Raw genomic sequence first — 20,749 nt, 5'->3', positions numbered from 1 at the left:
CGCACCTGCCACGGATACTCACCAAAATCGAGCACCCCAGTGGTGAGAGGCTAGGAGACTCACTGAGATTAAGCATTCTGATGGGAACACAAAGCTATTACATCCTTGTCGTTGTCCCTGCATCAAGCTACATGGACGAGTAGTTTATAGCCAGACATAGACACGGCTAACCACATTGTGCCGTGAAGTCAAATTGTTAGCTCTAAAATAAATTTCGAAGATAAATATCGGACCTTTAAGGCACTAAGGTTTACATTTACAATGTAGAATCAAATGTGTCGGTTCTTAATTGCACATACTGGAACACTTCATATTCGACAATTACAACATCACTTACAGTGTGTGGGAAACAATAGTTGGGTTACCCATAAGTATGTTTTGGCGCAGATTCCGAACATGCAATAAAAATGGGGAATTCGTGTTCAAAATGCAAGTTTAGCTCATCCACGCATGAGGGTACACATATACACTCCTGGAAATTGAAATAAGAACACCGTGAATTCATTGTCCCAGGAAGGGGAAACTTTATTGACACATTCCTGGGGTCAGATATCACATGATCACACTGACAGAACCACAGGCACATAGACACAGGCAACAGAGCATGCACAATGTCGGCACTAGTACAGTGTATATCCACCTTTCGCAGCAATGCAGGCTGCTATTCTCCCATGGAGACGATCGTAGAGGTGCTGGATGTAGTCCTGTGGAACGGCTTGCCATGCCATTTCCACCTGGCGCCTCAGTTGGACCAGCATTCCTGCTGGACGTGCAGACCGCGTGAGACGACGCTTCATCCAGTACCAAACATGCTCAATGGGGGACAGATCCGGAGATCTTGCTGGCCAGGGTAGTTGACTTACACCTTCTAGAGCACGTTGGGTGGCACGGGATACATGCGGACGTGCATTGTCCTGTTGGAACAGCAAGTTCCCTTGCCGGTCTAGGAATGGTAGAACGATGGGTTCGATGACGGTTTGGATGTACCGTGCACTATTCAGTGTCCCCTCGACGATCACCAGTGGTGTACGGCCAGTGTAGGAGATCGCTCCCCACACCATGATGCCGGGTGTTGGCCCTGTGTGCCTTGGTCGTATGCAGTCCTGATTGTGGCGCTCACCTGCACGGCGCCAAACACGCATACGACCATCATTGGCACCAAGGCAGAAGCGACTCTCATCGCTGAAGACGACACGTCTCCATTCGTCCCTCCATTCACGCCTGTCGCGACACCACTGGAGGCGGGCTGCACGATGTTGGGGGGTGAGCGGAAGACGGCCTAATGGTGTGCGGGACCGTAGCCCAGCTTCATGGAGACGGTTGCGAATGGTCCTCGCCGATACCCCAGGAGCAACAGTGTCCCTAATTTGCTGGGAAGTGGCAGTGCGGTCCCCTACGGCACTGCGTAAGATCCTACGGTCTTGGCGTGCATCCATGCGTCGCTGCGGTCCGGTCCCAGGTCGACGGGCACGTGCACCTTCCGACGACCACTGGCGACAACGTCGATGTACTGTGGAGACCTCACGCCCCACGTGTTGAGCAATTCGGCGGTACGTCCACCCGGCCTCCCGCATGCCCACTATATGCCCTCGCTCAAAGTCCGTCAACTGCACATACAGTTCACGTCCACGCTGTCGCGGCATGCTACCAGTGTTAAAGACTGCGATGGAGCTCCGTATGCCACGGCAAACTGGCTGACACTGACGGCGGCGGTGCACAAATGCTGTGCAGCTAGCGCCATTCGACGGCCAACACCGCGGTTCCTGGTGTGTCCGCTGTGCCGTGCGTGTGATCATTGCTTGTACAGCCCTCTCGCAGTGTCCGGAGCAAGTATGATGGGTCTGACACACCCGTGTCAATGTGTTCTTTTTTCCATTTCCAAGAGTGTATAATGTTGTACCATACTATGTACAGAGATCAGTGTACTGGTTGTTTTCTCTACTTTGACTCGAACAGTCTTTGCGCAAACACACTGCAAACCTTCGGACCTGACGTTCCCTGCGCTCTTGCACAGTCGTAAATACACCATTAAGTGGACTGTGCCTGTCAGTATAGACTGTCCATTTTGTGGCCAGCCGACCGCTGTGGCTGAGCGGTTCTAAGCGCTGCTGCTGCTGGTACGGTCTCACGTTCGAATCCTGCCTTGGGCAGGACGTGTGTGATATCCTTAGGTTAGTTAGGTTTAAGTAGTTCTAAGTTCTAGCGGACTGCTGACCTCAGATGTTAAGTCCCATAGTGCTTAGGGACAACTGAACCATTTGTTTTGGTGGCCACATTTCCACAATCAGACACCCGATCTGTTGCTGCCCAGGGGAAAATAAGGATTAATGACTTGCTCCTGCCACATATATTTTGACGTACGAACCAACCTAAAAATATACTATTTCTAATAGATGTAATTATTAGTCTGTGAATGAAGCAAAGGTGATGTTTGTAATTTCTCTTTATCTGATCTAGAAACCTGGGCAATTAATTAACTATTGACACATCATGAAGACCACTGGAAACATGCAAGTGTTAAGACTGGGAAGTTGTGTGGGAAACTGATGTTATCGTAAGCAAGTGTACAAATAAGACGCAGTGGTGCATAACACCAGATTCAATGAAGAAGGTATTGCTTATGAGCTTCAACATGGATCCTATTTCAGTTATCAAGAGTATTTACGAACTTTACTTTGAACAACACACATAGAATTAGATTTAAAGCTAATGAGTGTTAGAATATCTGGAAATGACAGCTGCAGTGGTAAACATTTCGTTTTTAAATTTATTTTCGTTAGGTGCTTTTGAGACTGAGATATTTCTCATTCAGTTGTCTTTTGTAAACCAGTTAGGCTGATTAGGCAACGTTATATGAAAGGTAAGAACTGCAGTTTACTATGCAGCTCATGAACTATGGCATAAATATTTAAACATATCTGAAAATAATTTTTTTTTAAATTACAAGGATCTTGTTGGGAGTATTTATGCTGTGAGACGGTATGTAAAAGATAATATTGGGATTTGAACATTTCATCAATGTTGCATCTGTTTTGGAGATGGATCAGCTAGAATAAAAGATGACATAGGGAAGGTCCCAGCAGAAAGACATAGAGCAGAATTCTTCAAATAGCCTTAGCCTTTAGTAACACAATAGAGACATTCAACCAACACAGGGACAATCAAGGAGAGATTTGATGGCTGCTATTCAAAGAAGTAAGCAGAGCATTTTGATGAACAGAGCTTCCTCCCAGTTTGTGTAATGGAAGGGAGTGTACTTAGCTACTGCATGCATCCTGAGAAACAATTGAACAGAAACAGGTAGAAATGTGAATACCTGCCCTGATGCTGCGGTTTTGTTCTTAGGACTGGCTTGTTGTATCATGAGGTGGGCCAAGAATATATAGGGAGTAAGTAGCTACGCCATCCACCACATGTGCTTATGTTAACTTCTTTACTGGAGTCTTATTTTCGTGCTTTGACTCGGAACCACATACTTCTTAGGGCCTAGCATGCTTCTTAAAACTTAACTGCTTCAACTGGGGAAAGTAAGGGAATTTTTTTACGGAAAATATACTTTTACTACATATGTCTAGCAAGAAAGCAAATGAGAGATGCACAATATGCAAATGTGGGAATAGTGATTACCCTGTCCATTTAGTTTACTACACCTATCCCAGAGGTTAACATTTACTGTGTGGTAACAGCAGAAATGAGAAATTACAGACACGTTGGCGGCGTCCTTGAGCTGTGCTGCAGCCAGCTACCGAGTACATAGTGCTAGTATTCGGTTAAAGACATGCTCCCCATCTTCACCCCTGTACATAACATGACGCCATTTGTATTATCTCCTTGTCGTCAGCAGCAGAGGAACCCAACAACAATAAACACTCATTTGCGTCAACAGGTTAACAGTGACCCTGTACAGGACACAGAACATGGTCTGCACACTTTCTTGACCAGGCTGCAAACTGTAAACATCACTGTGTCTGCCTCTGTCTTGAGCAGCACATACTTGTCTCCACAGTGGTTCCTGCTCTGTCCACAGTCAATGTACTTTTTGTTCAGAGGCTTTATGTCGGAATCTAAGTGACTGGTTGTTCCACACATAAAATTTAACAGAACTGATGATTGTACATAGATTCAAAGTAATTTATAAGGCTACGAAAAATTTCTCTCTTCCTTGAATTTCGTTAGCTAGTTTACCTGTTAATAAATGCAGTTCAGTTATAGTACTAAATGAAGTTGTTGCATGAATTTGAGGATAACATCAAGACATATCCGAAAATTGACATCATTTATCATGTACAGTGGTGGAAAAAAATTGGAGCACCAAGAAGAAGTTCTGCGACATAAAAGAAAGTTTGTAGGTGTGTTTCTACATCTGAAAGATTACGCCTATTCAGATTTCGTACCAGTCGCATAAGAATTGCGCTACTATGAGGATGCAAATCATTCAAATATGTACTGTAGCGATCATGAGCGTTAGCTACCTTTGAGATGTTGATTGGGACAAAGATGACATTGTCGTACTGCATCTGCAGCAATAATTTGAGCAGCAGTTGCCACCACAGTGACGTAATGAAATGTTAGAAATCCTTTACATCAAGAACAGCTCCGATCCAGACACCATGCAGCATTCTTCCTACTGACCCCAAAAGACCGTCATTTGCGACTCCATTGGGGTGAAGCGAGAGATCATTAGAGAGCAGGTTGGAGGTCTGTCGTGTTTTCTGATGGAGGCTCCTTCTGCCTTGCTGCCAGTGGTGGCTGTATGTTGGTTAGGAGGAGGCTACTTGAGGACCTGAAGCCAAACTGTCTGCATGTTAGGAACATTGGACCATCAGCTGGTGTTATGACCTTGGGTGGAATTTCCTGTGAGAGCAGGAGCACTGTCGTCATTATCCAATGCACCCTGACTTTAAATGTGCGTCAGTCAGGTGATTCGACCTGTTGTGCTGCCATTCATAAACAACATTCCAGGTGTTTGCGTACAGGATAACTCTGGCCCACATAACCTGTTGTAATGCAACATGCTCTACCGACTATCGACATGTTGCCTTGATCTGCTCGATCGCCATGTCTGTCTCCAATCAGGTACATATGGGACATCATCGGATAGCAATTATAGCATCATCCACAAACAACACTAACTTACCCTGTATTGCATCACCAGGAGCAACAGGCATGGAACTCCATCATGCAAATTGACATCCACTACCTGCACAAGACATTGCATTAACGTTTGCATGCTTGCTTTCAACATTCTGGTGGTCAATCTGCTTAGTAGTGTGGCAGGATATCACATTTGAAATGGCAAATCTGGAGTTTACATTAACCTGTGATGTTAATTACTTACCTATGTTACCTACACAAACGTGTTACCAAAATTTCATTGAACTGGATTAATTAGTCTTTGGTGTTGTCACTTTTTCCTGTCAGATGTCTCTCTGCTACACCAAGTATTGGCTTGTAAATACAAAAATAGAAATGTGGAACACAGACCTTGTCACATGCTTACCTGGCTGCTGCCAGAGGACTCGCGAGCAACTGACTCAGTCTGACCACGTCTTCAGGCTGAGTGCGCACCGCATCAGCCCAACCCTGCGTGGTCATAACCTGGGTGACGTTGGCCTTGATGAAGTTAACGGCGGCCTGCCTGAGGCTGGTGCAGGAGTGCCTGATCGCCAGAACAGCTGCAGCTGCCGCAGTGTCGACGGACAGCTGAGCGGCCACGAGCTGCTCGCACCGAGCCTTCAGGGCCGACACGCCGTATTTATCAGCGGCTGCCAGCAGGTGGGGGGCCAGGCTGGGCAGCTGAGGGCCCTGGAGGGTGTAGAGGTAGGCGACCAGCTGGCGCAGCACCGGGCCCTCCACGTCTGGGATTGCGACCTCACCGGTGTTGGCTTCCAGTGTGTCGTGGCGAAACATGCCGCCAAACACGGGACTTCTATCGGCCAACACGGCCCTGTGCGCCACAAGACGGGTGCCGCCCGCCACCAGTGTGACGACTGCGCCGTCCCCTGCGTCCAGAAGGGCGCCCAGGTCCACGGCTGTGGTCTCCATAACCTCCTGGGTGGGTTCCATTGTGGATGACTCTGGAACATGGCGTCACTCAGCAGCCCTTTCTCCCCACATGGCTCTCTCTATGCCTGTATGAACCACAGGCTGAACTGTGTCAAGCAAAAGTGGGTAAATGATTTGACATCTTGAGACTAGGCCTTCATGTCATGAATAGGTCTCTCAACCCTCTGACTTCTGAAAATCGCGTGTATGAAGAACCAAATATAAATATCAGCCTTGCAAAAAAATAACTGCATATTGCAGAGTGGTAAATCTGTGATGGAACTAAAACTGAGTGTAACCTCAATTAGTTTACAAGAACAGATGCAGATACTGACTTAGACACTAACATGCAGCCCAAGTGAGTATGCAATTTACGTAAAGCGAATTGGGAACTTTTAAAGGCATAATTCAATATATAACAACTGCAACGATTTGGATCTGATGTTTAAGCCACAGACTACAAGTTTGTGCAAATATTACAGACGGTGCACCACAAGGCGATCCCAGTATTTGTTAGGTAGCCACAAGTTTTTGAAATTCCCTGTTGTTTCACCCCACAGAAATGGACAACTCTGCAGGTGACAAGATACTATCATAGAACCTCACGTGATACAGAATGACAAATAAGGTTAAGTTTCTATCGAACAGTCAAACAACAATATAAAGAAATTATTACACCAAACAAGAGCAGAAGAATGCCAGCAACATGCCAAGGACCAAATAGTAACAGACATATAGTGTTTCTCATACAGACTTAACAACAAACATAGTTCTATTACCCACTGTATTATCGACCTTGAGACGATCTAGAAGTATGATGACGACAGACCAAAAGACATTAGAACTCTACTGCCAGAAGACATGACAGTAACTTCGCTGAGAACTACTCCAGCAGCATATGAACGAGGTTTCGATTCCATTTGCCCAGAAGCACATGGGGCTAGACAATATTAAAGTTAAAAAAAAGAAAGCACGAGAGGTTGATATAATTATGGCGGAAGTGTTGCATCAGCTAGTGGACCAAATTTTCCCGTATCTAACAGTCATTCAACGAATTTCCTTTGTAGGTATGAGTAAGCAGCATCTGCTGATTCTCAAGTATCATTAGGGACAAGACAAAGATCCAACACAATATCAAGGAATTTTCCATAACGTGCATTACCAATCTGGGGACGGGGGAGGAAGGGTATACTTTGTGCTCACTCCAAAAAATTAAAATTGTATTAACAACGTACTTCTGAAAAGGTACTTATGCGTAATTGGAGTCCAGAACCTGAAATACCTTTCAAAATAATCTTAACAATATCAAAGCACTTCTGATAATGTATAGTACTGACTTCATAACCAATACAAGAAATATAAGGAACGTAAATTTCTTTCAGTGTTGTTGACTTTTGCTATTTTCATAGAGGTGTGTAAGTATGGCACAGAACTTGGAAATACATTCTACGATTATCATTGGGGAAAGTGACATCTACTACTATGTCCTAAATTTGTGTGTTAACTGAACTGAAATGCTTAAAACAGAACCTGATAGAATTAATTAACAACAACAAATACTTTTTCGAAATTTTAAAATTTAAATAAACTAACTAGATTACGATATGTGCTATAGATGGGGATGTAGTACTCCCACCCCCGAATACTTTGGTATTGTGATGGTTAAATATTACTGCACAATTCGTTTGGTAAATAGCCGAAGTACAGGCAAAAGTTCTGTGCTGCTGTCTGAGCCATCATAGACAGCTCCGCATTATGCTGTCAGGAAAAGGAAATACATCGAGGATGCGGCAATTCACGCAATGGATATTGTGAATACCTCGGACAATTAGGTTATAACCATAATGACTGATAAAGCTGGGGATATCGATAATTTATGGTTTCCTACCCATTCAAAAGACTGAAGTAGATTGGCTGTCTCAATAGTCTCTATATCATCCTAAGAGATCACTGCACAGACAGGCACGTGAAACTGGAAACCCTCGAATGTAAATTGTGAAAAATGTCACTAAATGCTGCCCACAGGTTTATGTTTGTTGTCATTAACGAGCCAGCTTCAGATCATAACAAATACTAGAGGGTGCATCACCTATGCAGATGATCTACTAAATATAGTATCTGGCACAACAAGAGCTAAATTAAATTAGTAGAGAAGTTCTTGCAAGACTAAATAATTGGTGCATAGGATCTAAACTTACAGTAGCAGCGCACAAAACAGTTTATATATTAGTGAATATTACAAAGGCTATAAAAGCTAACAATCAGAATAAATGACCAACCAGCGAACAGAGAAGAATCAGAAACACACCTCTTTATAAATATCTGTAAGAACACCCAGTAGTCGTGTGTCAGAGCGGCATTAATATCCTCAACAAAATAACAATAAATGGGCAAAGAAACTTTCAACTGTGAATCTTCAGGTTATGGCGGCGCAAAGACTGTCCCATTAAGTTTCGGGTGTGCAGCCGCAAGAATTCTCCTTCTTCTGGATGTATAACGTTCAGCCATCTTCAGAGTGAGCCGCAAGACTGCCGCTCCTTTTTTTTTTCCTTTATTGATTTTCAATTCCCCCCGAAGGGGGCGGCTGGCAGCAACTTAGTACGCTGCTCTACAGCCTCCGCTCCAGTGCTTGCTTCGTCCCTTTATACTCGTGTACCGAATGCAGCCACACATGCAAATGTGCCAGAGACGTTGGTCGGCGGCAGAGACGTGCACAGTGCGTGAATTACATCTATGACTCCGCAGTCGATCTGTGTTGGCATGTCGATATATCATTGTGAGCTGCACTGTGACGACGTCTTTGTGAGTTAATTACAGCAAGTGCCGGATTCTACGATTTATCAAGGTTGAAACCATTACATTCTTGGATGTTCTGGTTCGGGGCAGAGAGGATGGCACTTTGGGACATGAAGTGTATCGGGAGCCGACGCACATGGATTTGTATTTACGTGCAAATAGCGGCCACCATCCTGCCCAGACGATGGGTGTTCTCCGAACTTTTACCCACAGAGCGCATATTATTTCTGACGAAAGCAGTCTGCAAGATGAACTTTCCTACTTGCAAAGAGTGAAGACAATGGGTACTCCCCACAGCAAATACAGAAGGCACTGAAAATGAAAGCGAAAGAGGTCACAAAGAAATCAGAAGAAGACGAAGAAACCTTTAAATCGATGGCCTTCCTACCATATGCGGGTAGCCTCTCATCAAAAATAGGACGGATTGTCAGCAGACACAAAGTAAAAGTGATTTTTTGTCCTCCACACAAGACAGCGACACTCGTGGGCTCCGTCAAAGATGATTTGCTGCTCCGAAAATCTGGAGTTTACAAAATTCCATGTGAATGTGGCTTTCTTACATTGGGCAAACAACTCGTAATTTCCAAGAAAGATGTACAGAACACCGAAGGTACATACGACCTTTACAACCTAACAAGTCGGCAGTGGCAGAGCACTGTGTTGACACTTGTCACAGTATGCTGTATGAAAACGTCGAAATTTTGGCAACTACATCATCTTTTTTTGTGACTCAATAGTGAAGGAGGCAACTGAAATTCACTTGATGATGAATTTAATTAATAGAGATAGTGGTTTCAAACTTGGTACATCATGGAATCCGACACTTGCTGTAATTAACTCACAAAGACGTCGTCACAGTGCAGCTCACAATGATATATCGACATGCCAACACAGATCGACTGCTAAGTCATAGATGTAACTCGCTCATTGTGCACGTCTCTGCCGCCGACCAACGTCTCTGGCGCATTTGCATCTGTGGCCGCATGCGCAGTTGCGCGGTACATGAGTATGAAGGGACGAAGCGAGCACTGGAGCGGCAGTCTTGCGGCTTACTCTGAAGATGGCTAGACGTTATACAGCCGAAATATTAGAAGAAGAAGGAGAATTCTTGCGGCTGCACACCCGAAGCCTAATGGAACAAACTTTCAACTACCTCTGAATGCAAGAAGATGATGTCACAGTGCAACGTTAATTGCTATTGTAGGCTGTGGATTGAGCGACTCATATAGCCAGAATTTCCAGAATTTTGACCTAGTGTTAGGTGCCTGTAAGCAGGCAAAGACTTCATACCGCTCTGTTCCAGAAACCTGCCTGCAGGCGTGTAGGACAACTTCACAGGCTTCCCAGCCGGGTTGGGGATTTTCTCTGCCCGAGGACTGGGTATTTGTGTTGTCCTCATCATTTCATCATCATCATCATCATCATCATTCGTGACAGTGGATTAATTGGATTGAGTAAAGAAATTGGACTGTGTGAAAAACTGGGACTTGTATGGGCGCTGATGACCGCACAGTTGAGCGCCCAACAAAAACAAACTTCATCATCAACTTCACAGGCTCTTTCTGTAGAGGTACACCATTCAAATTTTCAATGAAGATGCCCAAGTGCCACCGAAGATGTTGATGAACTGAGGGGTGTTAGGGGGATCCTTTGCTTTTTAATCCACACTTATGTCAGACTCTCAGTCCTCTGAGATTACGCGACAAGAGGCCCCGGAACAGGAGGGCTTAAAGTGCACAATCACCCTTTGCTGCTTTATATCACTTTCAAGTTTCAGCAGATAATTTTGATTGTTCCCTAGTGCTTCCAACCTGTGCACGAGAGCAAAAATTGCGGTCGTGCTGCTCTTCAAAGTGGTTAGGTCAAGTACAATGGGGATACAGCACAACGATGTCCTTAGAAATGGGTTGAAACATCTGGGGGGTGTCAGTAGCGTGTAAAGTTGGCAAGTGTGTCGCCCTGTCGCTTACCTCACTGTAAACTGTCGTGTTAAACTGTGAAATGAGTCGAAGTCGACGACCAAACGAAAGAGGGTTTCATTGACACCCTTTGTCACCTCCTGAGGGCTTTTCGTGTTGATTCTCAGGTGCGATGTGTCTGAAATATTTTCCTCTGCTGTCCATAACATAACGACGTCATTTCAACGCAGGGTGTCGCAGTTATGACCGTCATCGCTGAGGCTTCAAAAGAAGGGGGTTTGTCTCTTTTGCCAACCTGTGACACGTCCACCTCGGTGTTGGGCTTCCTTTTGGCAAATTTTTGTGCGGATGTGGTGTCATCAAATGCCATATGAACTTCAGAACCCTGGCCTTTCACTCACATGTGTCACACCCTGCTGATCGTAGCGTCTTCGAGCCCAAGTGTGACGTCCCACGGCGCCATGCTTCTGCACCACGGCAGAGGAAGGTTGCAGGCACCTTACAGTCAAACTTCTGCTTCGTCATAGGAGACAATTAATGGGCTCCGAAAAAGTGATCCTTCAACTGTATTGCACACTGTAGACTATTCCCACTTACGTAAGTTTTCTGTTAGCGAGTCTAGTTCTCGTTGAAGAAATTCTCAACTCCATACTCAGCATCGAAAATGTCTAAAGTAGATGGTCACAGTAGTAAATGTCTCTGAGCACTATGGCACTTAACATCCGATGTCATCAGTCCCATATACTTAGAACTACTTAAACCTGATCAACCTAAGGACATCACACACACCCATACCCAAGGCAGAATTCGAACCTGGGACCGTAGCAGCTGCGCGGTTCCCGACTGAAGCGCCTAGAACCGATCGGCAGTAACGGCCGGCCGTCACAGTAGTACTTTAAATAAAATGTCAAATAGTTCATTTACTGCAATTACGTACATTGCTAGATTCAACACTGATAGTTGCTTAATTCTTTTTACAAGAAAATTAGCTCTGAGAAATCTAAGAAACAACAAATACTTGTGAATATTCCTGCGAAACTTCTGAAAGTGTGAGGAACGGAAATGAAATTCCAGTTCTACACAGTTATGTGTGACAGATATTAATATGAAAACATAACACAGATACTGAAATAAACCTTGCATTGCCAGTCCTTAAAGCAAAGATTATGTTACAAATATAAAATTACAGATAATTTAGCCTCGCTGCGAATGTATCATAAAATAATGACCTACAAAGTCTTCAAACGGTTGCGCCACTTTCTCAGAATAAAAATTTGGCTTTCAGAAAGCCGAGGAATCAGGGAAGGAATTTTAGGTTTAAAATTAGTTGTGAAATTATTTTCCATAAATTAAGCTATAACATCCATAGCTTTTGTAGATATACGGAAAGTGTTTGTGTTTTATTCCAAGTTTCTTCAGATCTTAAAACATTGTTTCACCATTTATCATTATCAGATAACGAAAACTTGTATGGAAGCTTTATAAAAAGGGAAGGCTGTTACAAGAGATGATAGAGAAAAAATCTCGAATACATCTTCATTAAAATGTATAAAGTTATGTGGAAGGCATATAACACGTAAATAAATGAGCGAAATGCGACTATTTGTGAGAAATAACCACTAACCAGTGTCAGAGTACATATATGTGACCATCTACTGCAACGTGATCACTCGTTTTCTTATTTGAGAAGCCAGATCACCACAGCTGTAAGAAGCAAATTAGAAATAGGAAGCAGAACTACCAATGAAGAAAGTTCCATCAATATAATGAAGAAGATATTAACCTCCAAAAGTAACTGCCAGCAAATGAGAAAAAAATTATTCAGAAAGAGTATGTCTGGAGTGTGGAACTGTGTGGCCGTGAGACATGGACCCAAGAGACAGAGGAAAGGAGGCAACTGTCACCTTCTCACACCCTATTAGGGATTTCGCCACTTGTTATATTATCAGTCGATTTTATGGTCGGGATACGCTTGTAACAGCATACTTCGCAAGGTTAATTTGTATAATACCGTCATTAAACAGAGTTCGGATTATTGGTTATCTATTCGAACGTGAGGATCCCTAAAACGGAATAGACACGTGAATGGAAACAGTACTACAGATACACTATGGCTTACGTTTAGGGGCCAGTTAATGAAAAATGTAAGCCGAAGTGAAGCAGAAGACAAACACATGGAAACTGCAGGTCTGTTGCCTTTATATCCTACGACTCAGCACTGAAGAAATGGAAGTCTTTGCACACACTCCAGAACGTGCAGTTTAGTGTTCTTTATCGCGTCCCACCTTGCCTTCTGCTTTAATTCTCTCTCTCCTACTATATCATTATCAGTAATTAAAATTTCTTCACCTTTTCTATGTGAGTTATCAGCCTTTCTGACTGGTTTATCGCAGCCCGCCACGGATTATTGTCCTGTGTCAACCTTTTCATCTCACGGTAGCTTTTGCAAACTACATTCTCAATTATTTGCTGGGTGTATTCCAGTCTCTATCTTCCTCTACACTTTTTACCCTATATAGTTCCATCTAGTATCACGGAAGTTGTTCCCTCAACAGATGTCTTATCTACATGCCACTACTTCTTTCCATATTTTCCTTTCCTCGCTAATTCTGAGGAGAACCTTCTCATTCCTTAACTTACTAGTCCACCTAATTTGCGACATTCTTCTGCATCAGCTCATCTGAAACGTTTTGATTATCTTCTATTCCGGTTTTCCGCAGTCTCACTACCATAGATTGCTAATCTCCAAACACAGGTTCTCGGAAATTTCTTCCTCAAGTTAAGGCCTATGTTTGGTACTAGTACATTTCTCTTGGCTGGAAATACCCTTTTTGCCAGTGTTAGTCAGCTTTTTATGTCCTCCTTACTGCGTCCGTTATGGGTTATTTTGTTGCTTAGTTAGCAGAATTCCCTGACTTCGTATACTTTGTGAGCCCCAGTTCTGATTTTAATTTTCTCGCTTTTCTCGTTTCTGCTACTACTCATTATTTTCATTTCTTTCGATTTACTTTCAATCCATATTCTGTACCCATCAGACTGTACATTCCATTCAACAGATCTCGTAATTCTTCTGCACATGTGCGACATTAACCTCTCACAGCCGTAACGACTTTTACGTGCTCTGTGCGGTATCGTATTTTAATTTAGTGTGGTACGACAGTACCTGCTTCAAATGCATAACAAAATGTCATGTATAATATTGATGCCTACAATTATATCAAGGCTTACTCACTAAGGAAGGGTGTCTGGTCTTTTTTTTCCTTTACAAAACGGATGCGCAGATCTCTCTAGTAGATGGGTGCATTTTAGCAGTTTGCTAATCTACTCATGCTTTAAAATGGAACAGATTTTATTTCTTGTGGTAAATATTGAAAACAAAACAGATAACTGAATTGTTATCACGTAAGACACTTTTGGAAGTTCGAAAAAATTCTAATCCTCACACACAAATAACAAATAATGTCATAAAATCCGAAGACTCGTGATCATGACTCGCTCATACACACAGCAAGATTCCAGTTTAAAAGAAAATCGTCGGAGTCACTTCATCCTTGCTCGTAAATTCTCATATCAGCCTGCTGGTGTGGTGCAGGGCACGTTAAGAGAAACATACACTCGTTTTGTAAATAGCTAAGTTACGCCGTGGCAGGAAACCACGAACGAACCAGTTTCCTTCTGTCTTAGCATTAGATTACGTATTCTTAAACACAAAGTGGTTTAACTTGCAACTAAAGAGAATTTATTTCTTCATTATCTCGCCGGCCGAAGTGGCCGTGCGGTTAAAGGCGCAGTCTGCTTTCGGCCGGTGAGCGGCGAGGACGTCTTGTTTACGTCCCGTCCGCAGTGTCGCGGTCCCGTCGGCAGAGTCGCGAGCGCGCGTAGTTTGTTTACTTCCTCGCCGCAGCTAATACTCGCGTCCGTTAACACTGAGTCGCCATGGCTCATTCGTACAGAAAAGCTACCATCAAGATCAGCTTCCTGCCCGACTACGCACGACCACGAGCCTTTGAAGTCGAACGATTTATCCGTGACGAAGTTCAAATACCAACACAGCACATCATCGGTATCCACCTATCCATCACAAGCAGCGTCGTTTACGTCAAGATGGTCGATGACGAGTTATGTCACGCAGTTGTGAACAGACGCGCGAACACTCTCAAGTTCAAACACTCCGATGGTCACATCGGAGAGGTTACTGTTGACCATGCTGGACTAGGATTACGCACACTAAGAGTCTTCGAACTCCCTTTCGAAGTACCACCGGACGTCGTTACCTCAGCTTTCCGCCCTTATGGGACGGTAATTAGCCACGTGGCCGAAAAATGGAACACCTTCGAGACGTACCAAGTCCTCAACGGCGTCCGACAAGTGAAAATTGAATTAAAGAAACATGTGCCGTCCTACTTAGTCATAGGTGGCTGTCGAGCAATAATAATGTACGACGGCCAACCTCGTACTTGTTCTGGTTGCGGCCAGGAGGGTCATGTCCGCTCGGCGTGTATTCAACGTCGGATTACACAACTTCCATTGCATGACACGACACCACCTCCTACGCTCACGGCCCTCCCCCTCAATTACGCAGAGGTGACACGATCGACCGTCATGACAGACGACAACCCCCCCGGAAGACAGGAAGCGTTAGAATGCGCACCTGTCGCCGGTCCTGGATTGACCAACACCATTACGGTGTCTGCAGGGGTTGAAGAACGCCGCCCATCGACTCCACAAGAAGATTCGGACGAGAGAATGGAACTCGACGCTAGGGTTGTACCGACCTCTGCCTTTCTCCCTGAGGGGGATGCTATACGGGAACCACAAACTCTTTCGGACTCAGAAACCCACGTCCGCAAACAAAGGTCACCGAGAAAACATAAAAAGCGACGTCGCACACCCTCAGACGATTGCCTCCAGCGGACGTCTTCTCCAGTTGACGACCGGACGGCCGACGAAACGACGAGGAGAATGGATGACACGAGATCGCCCTCACCTGTCACTTTGTCTGATTTTGACAAATCCGTTTCCGCTCCCTCGGACAAACGGATGGCCAGCACAGCGCCCGCCGTTGGTACACAACCGGAAACAACTGCGGATTCACCCTTAGTCACTCAGCCCACAAGTGTTCTGCCGCAGCCACCGTTAACTTGCGGACCTTGGGCGGATGACATTGAAGACGATTCTACGGCCGCTGTGGTAGATGAGGAGAGGGGTCTCTCCTCCCACACCTCGGCCCCTCCCGAGTAGCAACAGATGACGGCGCGGACGCGGCCAGCAGATCACAGGCCCCACCTTTTACGGCGACACTGACGGCAGCCCCCACCGCAGGAGACGATCTACAAGCCTATCGCTTAACGACCATCAACATTAACACCATTCGGACACGTACGAAGTTGTCGCTGCTCCAAGACATGCTCAATGCAGCAGACGTTGACATTGTCTTTCTCCAAGAAGTCTTCGTCGAAGATTTCCCGGGTATGTATGGTTATACGGCTCATGTGTCCCACGCCTCGCCAACTAACAGTGGAGTCGCCATTCTCCTCAGAGAGGGCCTCGAAGCGGACGAAGTCCGATATCTCCCCGACGCTAGAGGAATGGCCGTAACGGTGCAAGGCGTCCGGTTTATCAATGTGTACGCCCCTTCCGGAACGAATCGCCGTCGTGACCGATCGCTCTTCTTCGCAGAAGGAATAGCACCGCTTTTTCAGGGCAGGCACGATGACTTGATATTAGGGGGCGATTTCAATTGCACCCAAGCACCTAAAGATCAGCTGCCACGCCATTCACCGTGCCCCGAACTTGGGACACTCATCGGCGATCTCCAGCTAGTAGATACATGGGAACATGTCCGAGGAAATAGACCGGGATACACCCATTTCACGAGTCACTCGTCTAGTCGCATCGATAGGATTTACGTCTCCCGTTCTCTCGCGGCAACGGTGAGTGACGCGGAGGTGTGGCCGGTAGCCTTCTCTGATCACGAGGCCTATATATGTGCCGTCACCCTTCGTCGCCAACGGGTGTGGCGCAGCCGACATCCCTGGAAATTAAACCTTGCTCATCTCGCTTCTCCGGATTGTCGGCGCGCCATCGAAGACACGTGGAGTTTGTGCGTCCGCCGCCTCCCAACGTATCCTACGACGATTAGTTGGTGGTTAACCTGCGCCAAGCCGGCCCTACGGCGAACCTTTATTACGTATGGTCGTGAGACTGCTGCTTGGAGGCGGCAGACCCTTGATTTTTATTTCACCGTCCTTCGCGAATGCGCCTCCTTGCCACCCACACCGGAACGACAGCTGACAGTTCAGCGTGCGAAAGCACAGATCGTAGCCCATATGCGCCGACACCTCGAAGGGACGATCGTCCGAGCGCGGACACAAGACAGACTCGCAACGGAACGACCCACCATGTACCACGTCATCCGAGAACGTACACTGCGAAGACGGGCGCTGATACATGCCATCACCACTGAGGACGGCCTTCATCACACCACACAACGCGATATTGCTGCAGCCTTCTTCGACCATTACGCACGACTTTATTCTGCTCAATGTTCCGACCCGATGACGGTGACAGCAGTCTCACAACTGGTTTACGGCTATGTCCCACAGGATTTACAAACTGAATTATTGAACGACATTACGGAAGACGAAGTTATCGACGCCATCGGTAAAGGAGCGGCGAATAAGTCTCCTGGCCCCGACGGGCTTCCTGTGGAGTTTTATAGAACTTTTCAGTATTTACTGGCTCCCAAGTTAACAGACATCTGTCGGGAGCTTATGTCCCCCGCGGTGCCACTCCCTGCGACCTTCGTAGAAGGAATAATTATACCGGTTCACAAGCCTAAAGGTGGGGCTCGAATACAAGATTACCGCCCGCTAACACTCGTCAACTGCGACATGAAGATATTCACCAGACTATTAGCAAACCGTCTACGACCGACCCTACCTTACGTCATCTCGCCAGATCAGACTTCCCTAGGGGGTATCAACAACATCCACACAGCACTGTGTCGATACCGTGACTTAATAGCCCTAGCCAGGGCACGCCGCGTCCCGGGAGCGCTGGCATCACTAGATTTTAGCCAAGCTTTTGATCGAGTGGATCACGCATACCTAACGTCCGTTCTCCAGCACATGCAGTACCCACAGCAATTCACAGCCGTCGTGATGCGCCTACTCCGAGGAGCGACTTCCAAAGTGCTCGTTAACGGGCGTCTCTCGCAGTCCCTCCCGATTTTCCGCTCCGTCCGTCAAGGCTGCCCCTTGTCGACGTTACTATATGCTCTGGCACTGGAACCGCTCCTCTGTGGCCTCCGTCAACGCCTCACCGGTCTTACCCTACGTGACGTCACATTTCGCTGTACAGCATATGCAGACGACCTGGTTCTCGTGTTCCGCAATCGCGATGATGTCAACAGAGCACTAGAATGGATTACCACGTACGGTGTGGCTTCCGGCAGCTGTCTCAACGTCGCCAAATCGGTCGCCATGGCCATAGCAGACGGGTTGACCCCAGCGTGTGTCGAACCCCTACAGCTTCGTGGCACTATCAAATGTCTCGGAATAGAGTTTCACGACGACATACGGCGCACCGCGGCTCTTAACTACCGCCGCTTATTACAACAAATTCGGGTCCAGATCTTCAACCTTCGTCTGCGGACCCTCGACATTCTCCAAAGGACACACTTCGTTAATGTTTACCTCGCATCGCGCCTTCCCCACATAGCGCGTGTTCTCCCAATACCGTTACTGATGGCTCGACGTCTATTAGCGGCATTCGGAGCCTACGTCAGTACAGGCATGCTCTTCAAAGTCAGTTATGAGTCGCTGACCCTTCCCCCAGAAAGGGGAGGTCTTGGCCTAGTCCATGTCCACGACAGAGCTGTGTCCCTGTATGTCAGCTCACACATCAAGCTGTGGCGCCACCACCCGGAAAGTTTGACAGGTTTGCTGTTGGAGTCCTTAGCTCCGCCGTCCATTATGCCCCCACTGACGACGCAAGACATACCCCCACCCTTCTACTACTTCGGGAACTTTTACATTGAACACAGCTATTTCCGCATCGCAGTACCACCGACGAAACAGGCGTCGGCGCGGGATATATATCATGTCCTACAGCAGAGGCGCCCACCAAACATCGTGGAGACGAAAAGCCCTCAGGTTAATTGGAAGGTGGTGTGGAAGACGATTCACGCGATTCCACTGGACACAGCCATCCGATCCACATGGTACATCACAGTCAATGGTAAACAGATCACCCGATCACGCCTCCACAAGATAAACATGGCGGAATCGCCTCTCTGCGTAGACTGCGGGATACCAGACACGGACGAACACCGTCTCACATGTGGCGCGGCAGAAGACGTATGGCGCTTGGTGCGACAAATTTTGTCGTATTTTCTACGAGTGACTCCGGAACACATTACACCTCGGTTTCTACTATTTCCGGATCAACAGTATTTCCCGCGCGCCAAGACCAACGCTGTCACGTGGATCCGTGCGCGTGCGGTACACTACTTATTTCACGATGGACCTAAAGATGTATTAGACTTTTGGAACTACCTACAAGAACGTCATTGCAAGATCGTACGGAACCCAAAATACAGACAGTATTTTTCTAATTTCTTATGGAGTGCCCTACGCGACCCTCCACGCAGCTGGATCATCAACAGGTAGGAGAAGATACCCATTGAGTGAGCTGACATGACTAAGTTCGATTCTCGGTGGAACAACATGATATACGTGAAGACATACCTGGATGATGAAGCGTAAGGAGAGTAGCGACACACCCTTCTGTATCCTGTATGAAGCACTTTTTTTTTTTCGTTTTCCCCATATACATTACCTCGGTGTAGGAACGTGCCGAGATATTGTTTTCTTTTTCTCAGAGCACGATGCGGTGCTAGATACATTTATTTTTGTTGTGGTATAAAGTAAAACCACATTAAGAATGTATTAAAACAGTAAATAAAAATAAATAAATAAACAATAATTCCCACAAAAGATTTCCCCTTCCCATCCCTGATTCCTTGACGGACGAGGGGGACACTGCGACCAGGCCTCGGGTTACGACCCCTGATCGCTCTGCCTTCCGCGCCCTCCCCCACCTACTTAAAAAAAAAAAAAAAAAAAAAAAAAAAAAAAAGGCGCTGCAGTCTGGAACTGCAAGACCGCTACGGTCGCAGGTTCGAATCCTGCCTCGGGCATGGATGTTTGTGATGTCCTTAGGTTAGTTAGGTTTAACTAGTTCTAAGTTCTAGGGGACTAATGACCTCAGCAGTTGAGTCCCATAGTGCTCAGAGCCATTTGAACCATTTTTTCATTATCTCGCCTGTTTTGCATTATCACGACGAATATTACCGCAATGCAAGAATGAGTCCTTTGACTGGTTGTCGGAACGTGTGAATACACGGGATGTAAGAACGAAGCCGGCCGCTGGTGGCCGAGCGGTTCTGGCGCTACAGTCTGGAACCGCGCGACCGCTACGGTCGCAGGTTCGAATCCTGCCTCGGGCATGGATGCGTGTGATGTCCTTAGGTTAGTTAGGTTTAATTAGTTCTAAGTTCTAGGGGACTAATGACCTCAGCAGTTGAGTCCCATAGTGTTCAGAGCCATTTGAACCATTTTGTAAGAACGACTCTCTATTAGCACAGGACCAAAGGGCTTAACGCCGTGCAGCATCTGTTTACAGCTGGTTCCGTCACACACATATTACGTATAAAAAAGTATGCATATCATTCGTGAATAGTAGCTATTATATCTGATTATAACCATGAAGTGAATTATAATTTCCTTCATGGGAGCATAGTTACATTACTGAGAAGTCTAATTATGTTCCACTTTTTGATTTCTATGCATGCTTCATAGTTACATTACTGAGAAGTCTAATTATGTTTCACTTTTTGATTTCTATGCATGCTTCTACGATTAATGTTTGCACATAGGATTATGGTTACACCAAGACTTGTCTCGGAATAAAGTGAAGTATCAATG

At 45.9% G+C, this 20,749-nt stretch overlaps 1 protein-coding gene across 1 annotated transcript in view; it reads right to left on the bottom strand.

Moving 5' to 3' along the window:
* LOC126419737 (serine/threonine-protein phosphatase 6 regulatory ankyrin repeat subunit B-like) overlaps window positions 1-20,749 on the bottom strand; it is a 164,686-nt gene that overhangs the window by 11,819 nt on the left and 132,118 nt on the right. Inside the window, exon 9 of the mRNA XM_050086915.1 lies at window positions 5,501-6,051. Coding sequence (XP_049942872.1) covers window positions 5,501-6,051 — 551 coding nt within the window. The remainder of the gene's footprint in view (window positions 1-5,500; window positions 6,052-20,749) is intronic.

This window comes from Schistocerca serialis, chromosome 9, assembly GCF_023864345.2.
Source record: "Schistocerca serialis cubense isolate TAMUIC-IGC-003099 chromosome 9, iqSchSeri2.2, whole genome shotgun sequence".
NCBI classification, from domain to species: Eukaryota; Metazoa; Arthropoda; class Insecta; order Orthoptera; family Acrididae; genus Schistocerca; species Schistocerca serialis.
Note: the sequence above shows the minus strand (reverse complement) of the source record. Positions and strands in the feature narration are given on the sequence as shown.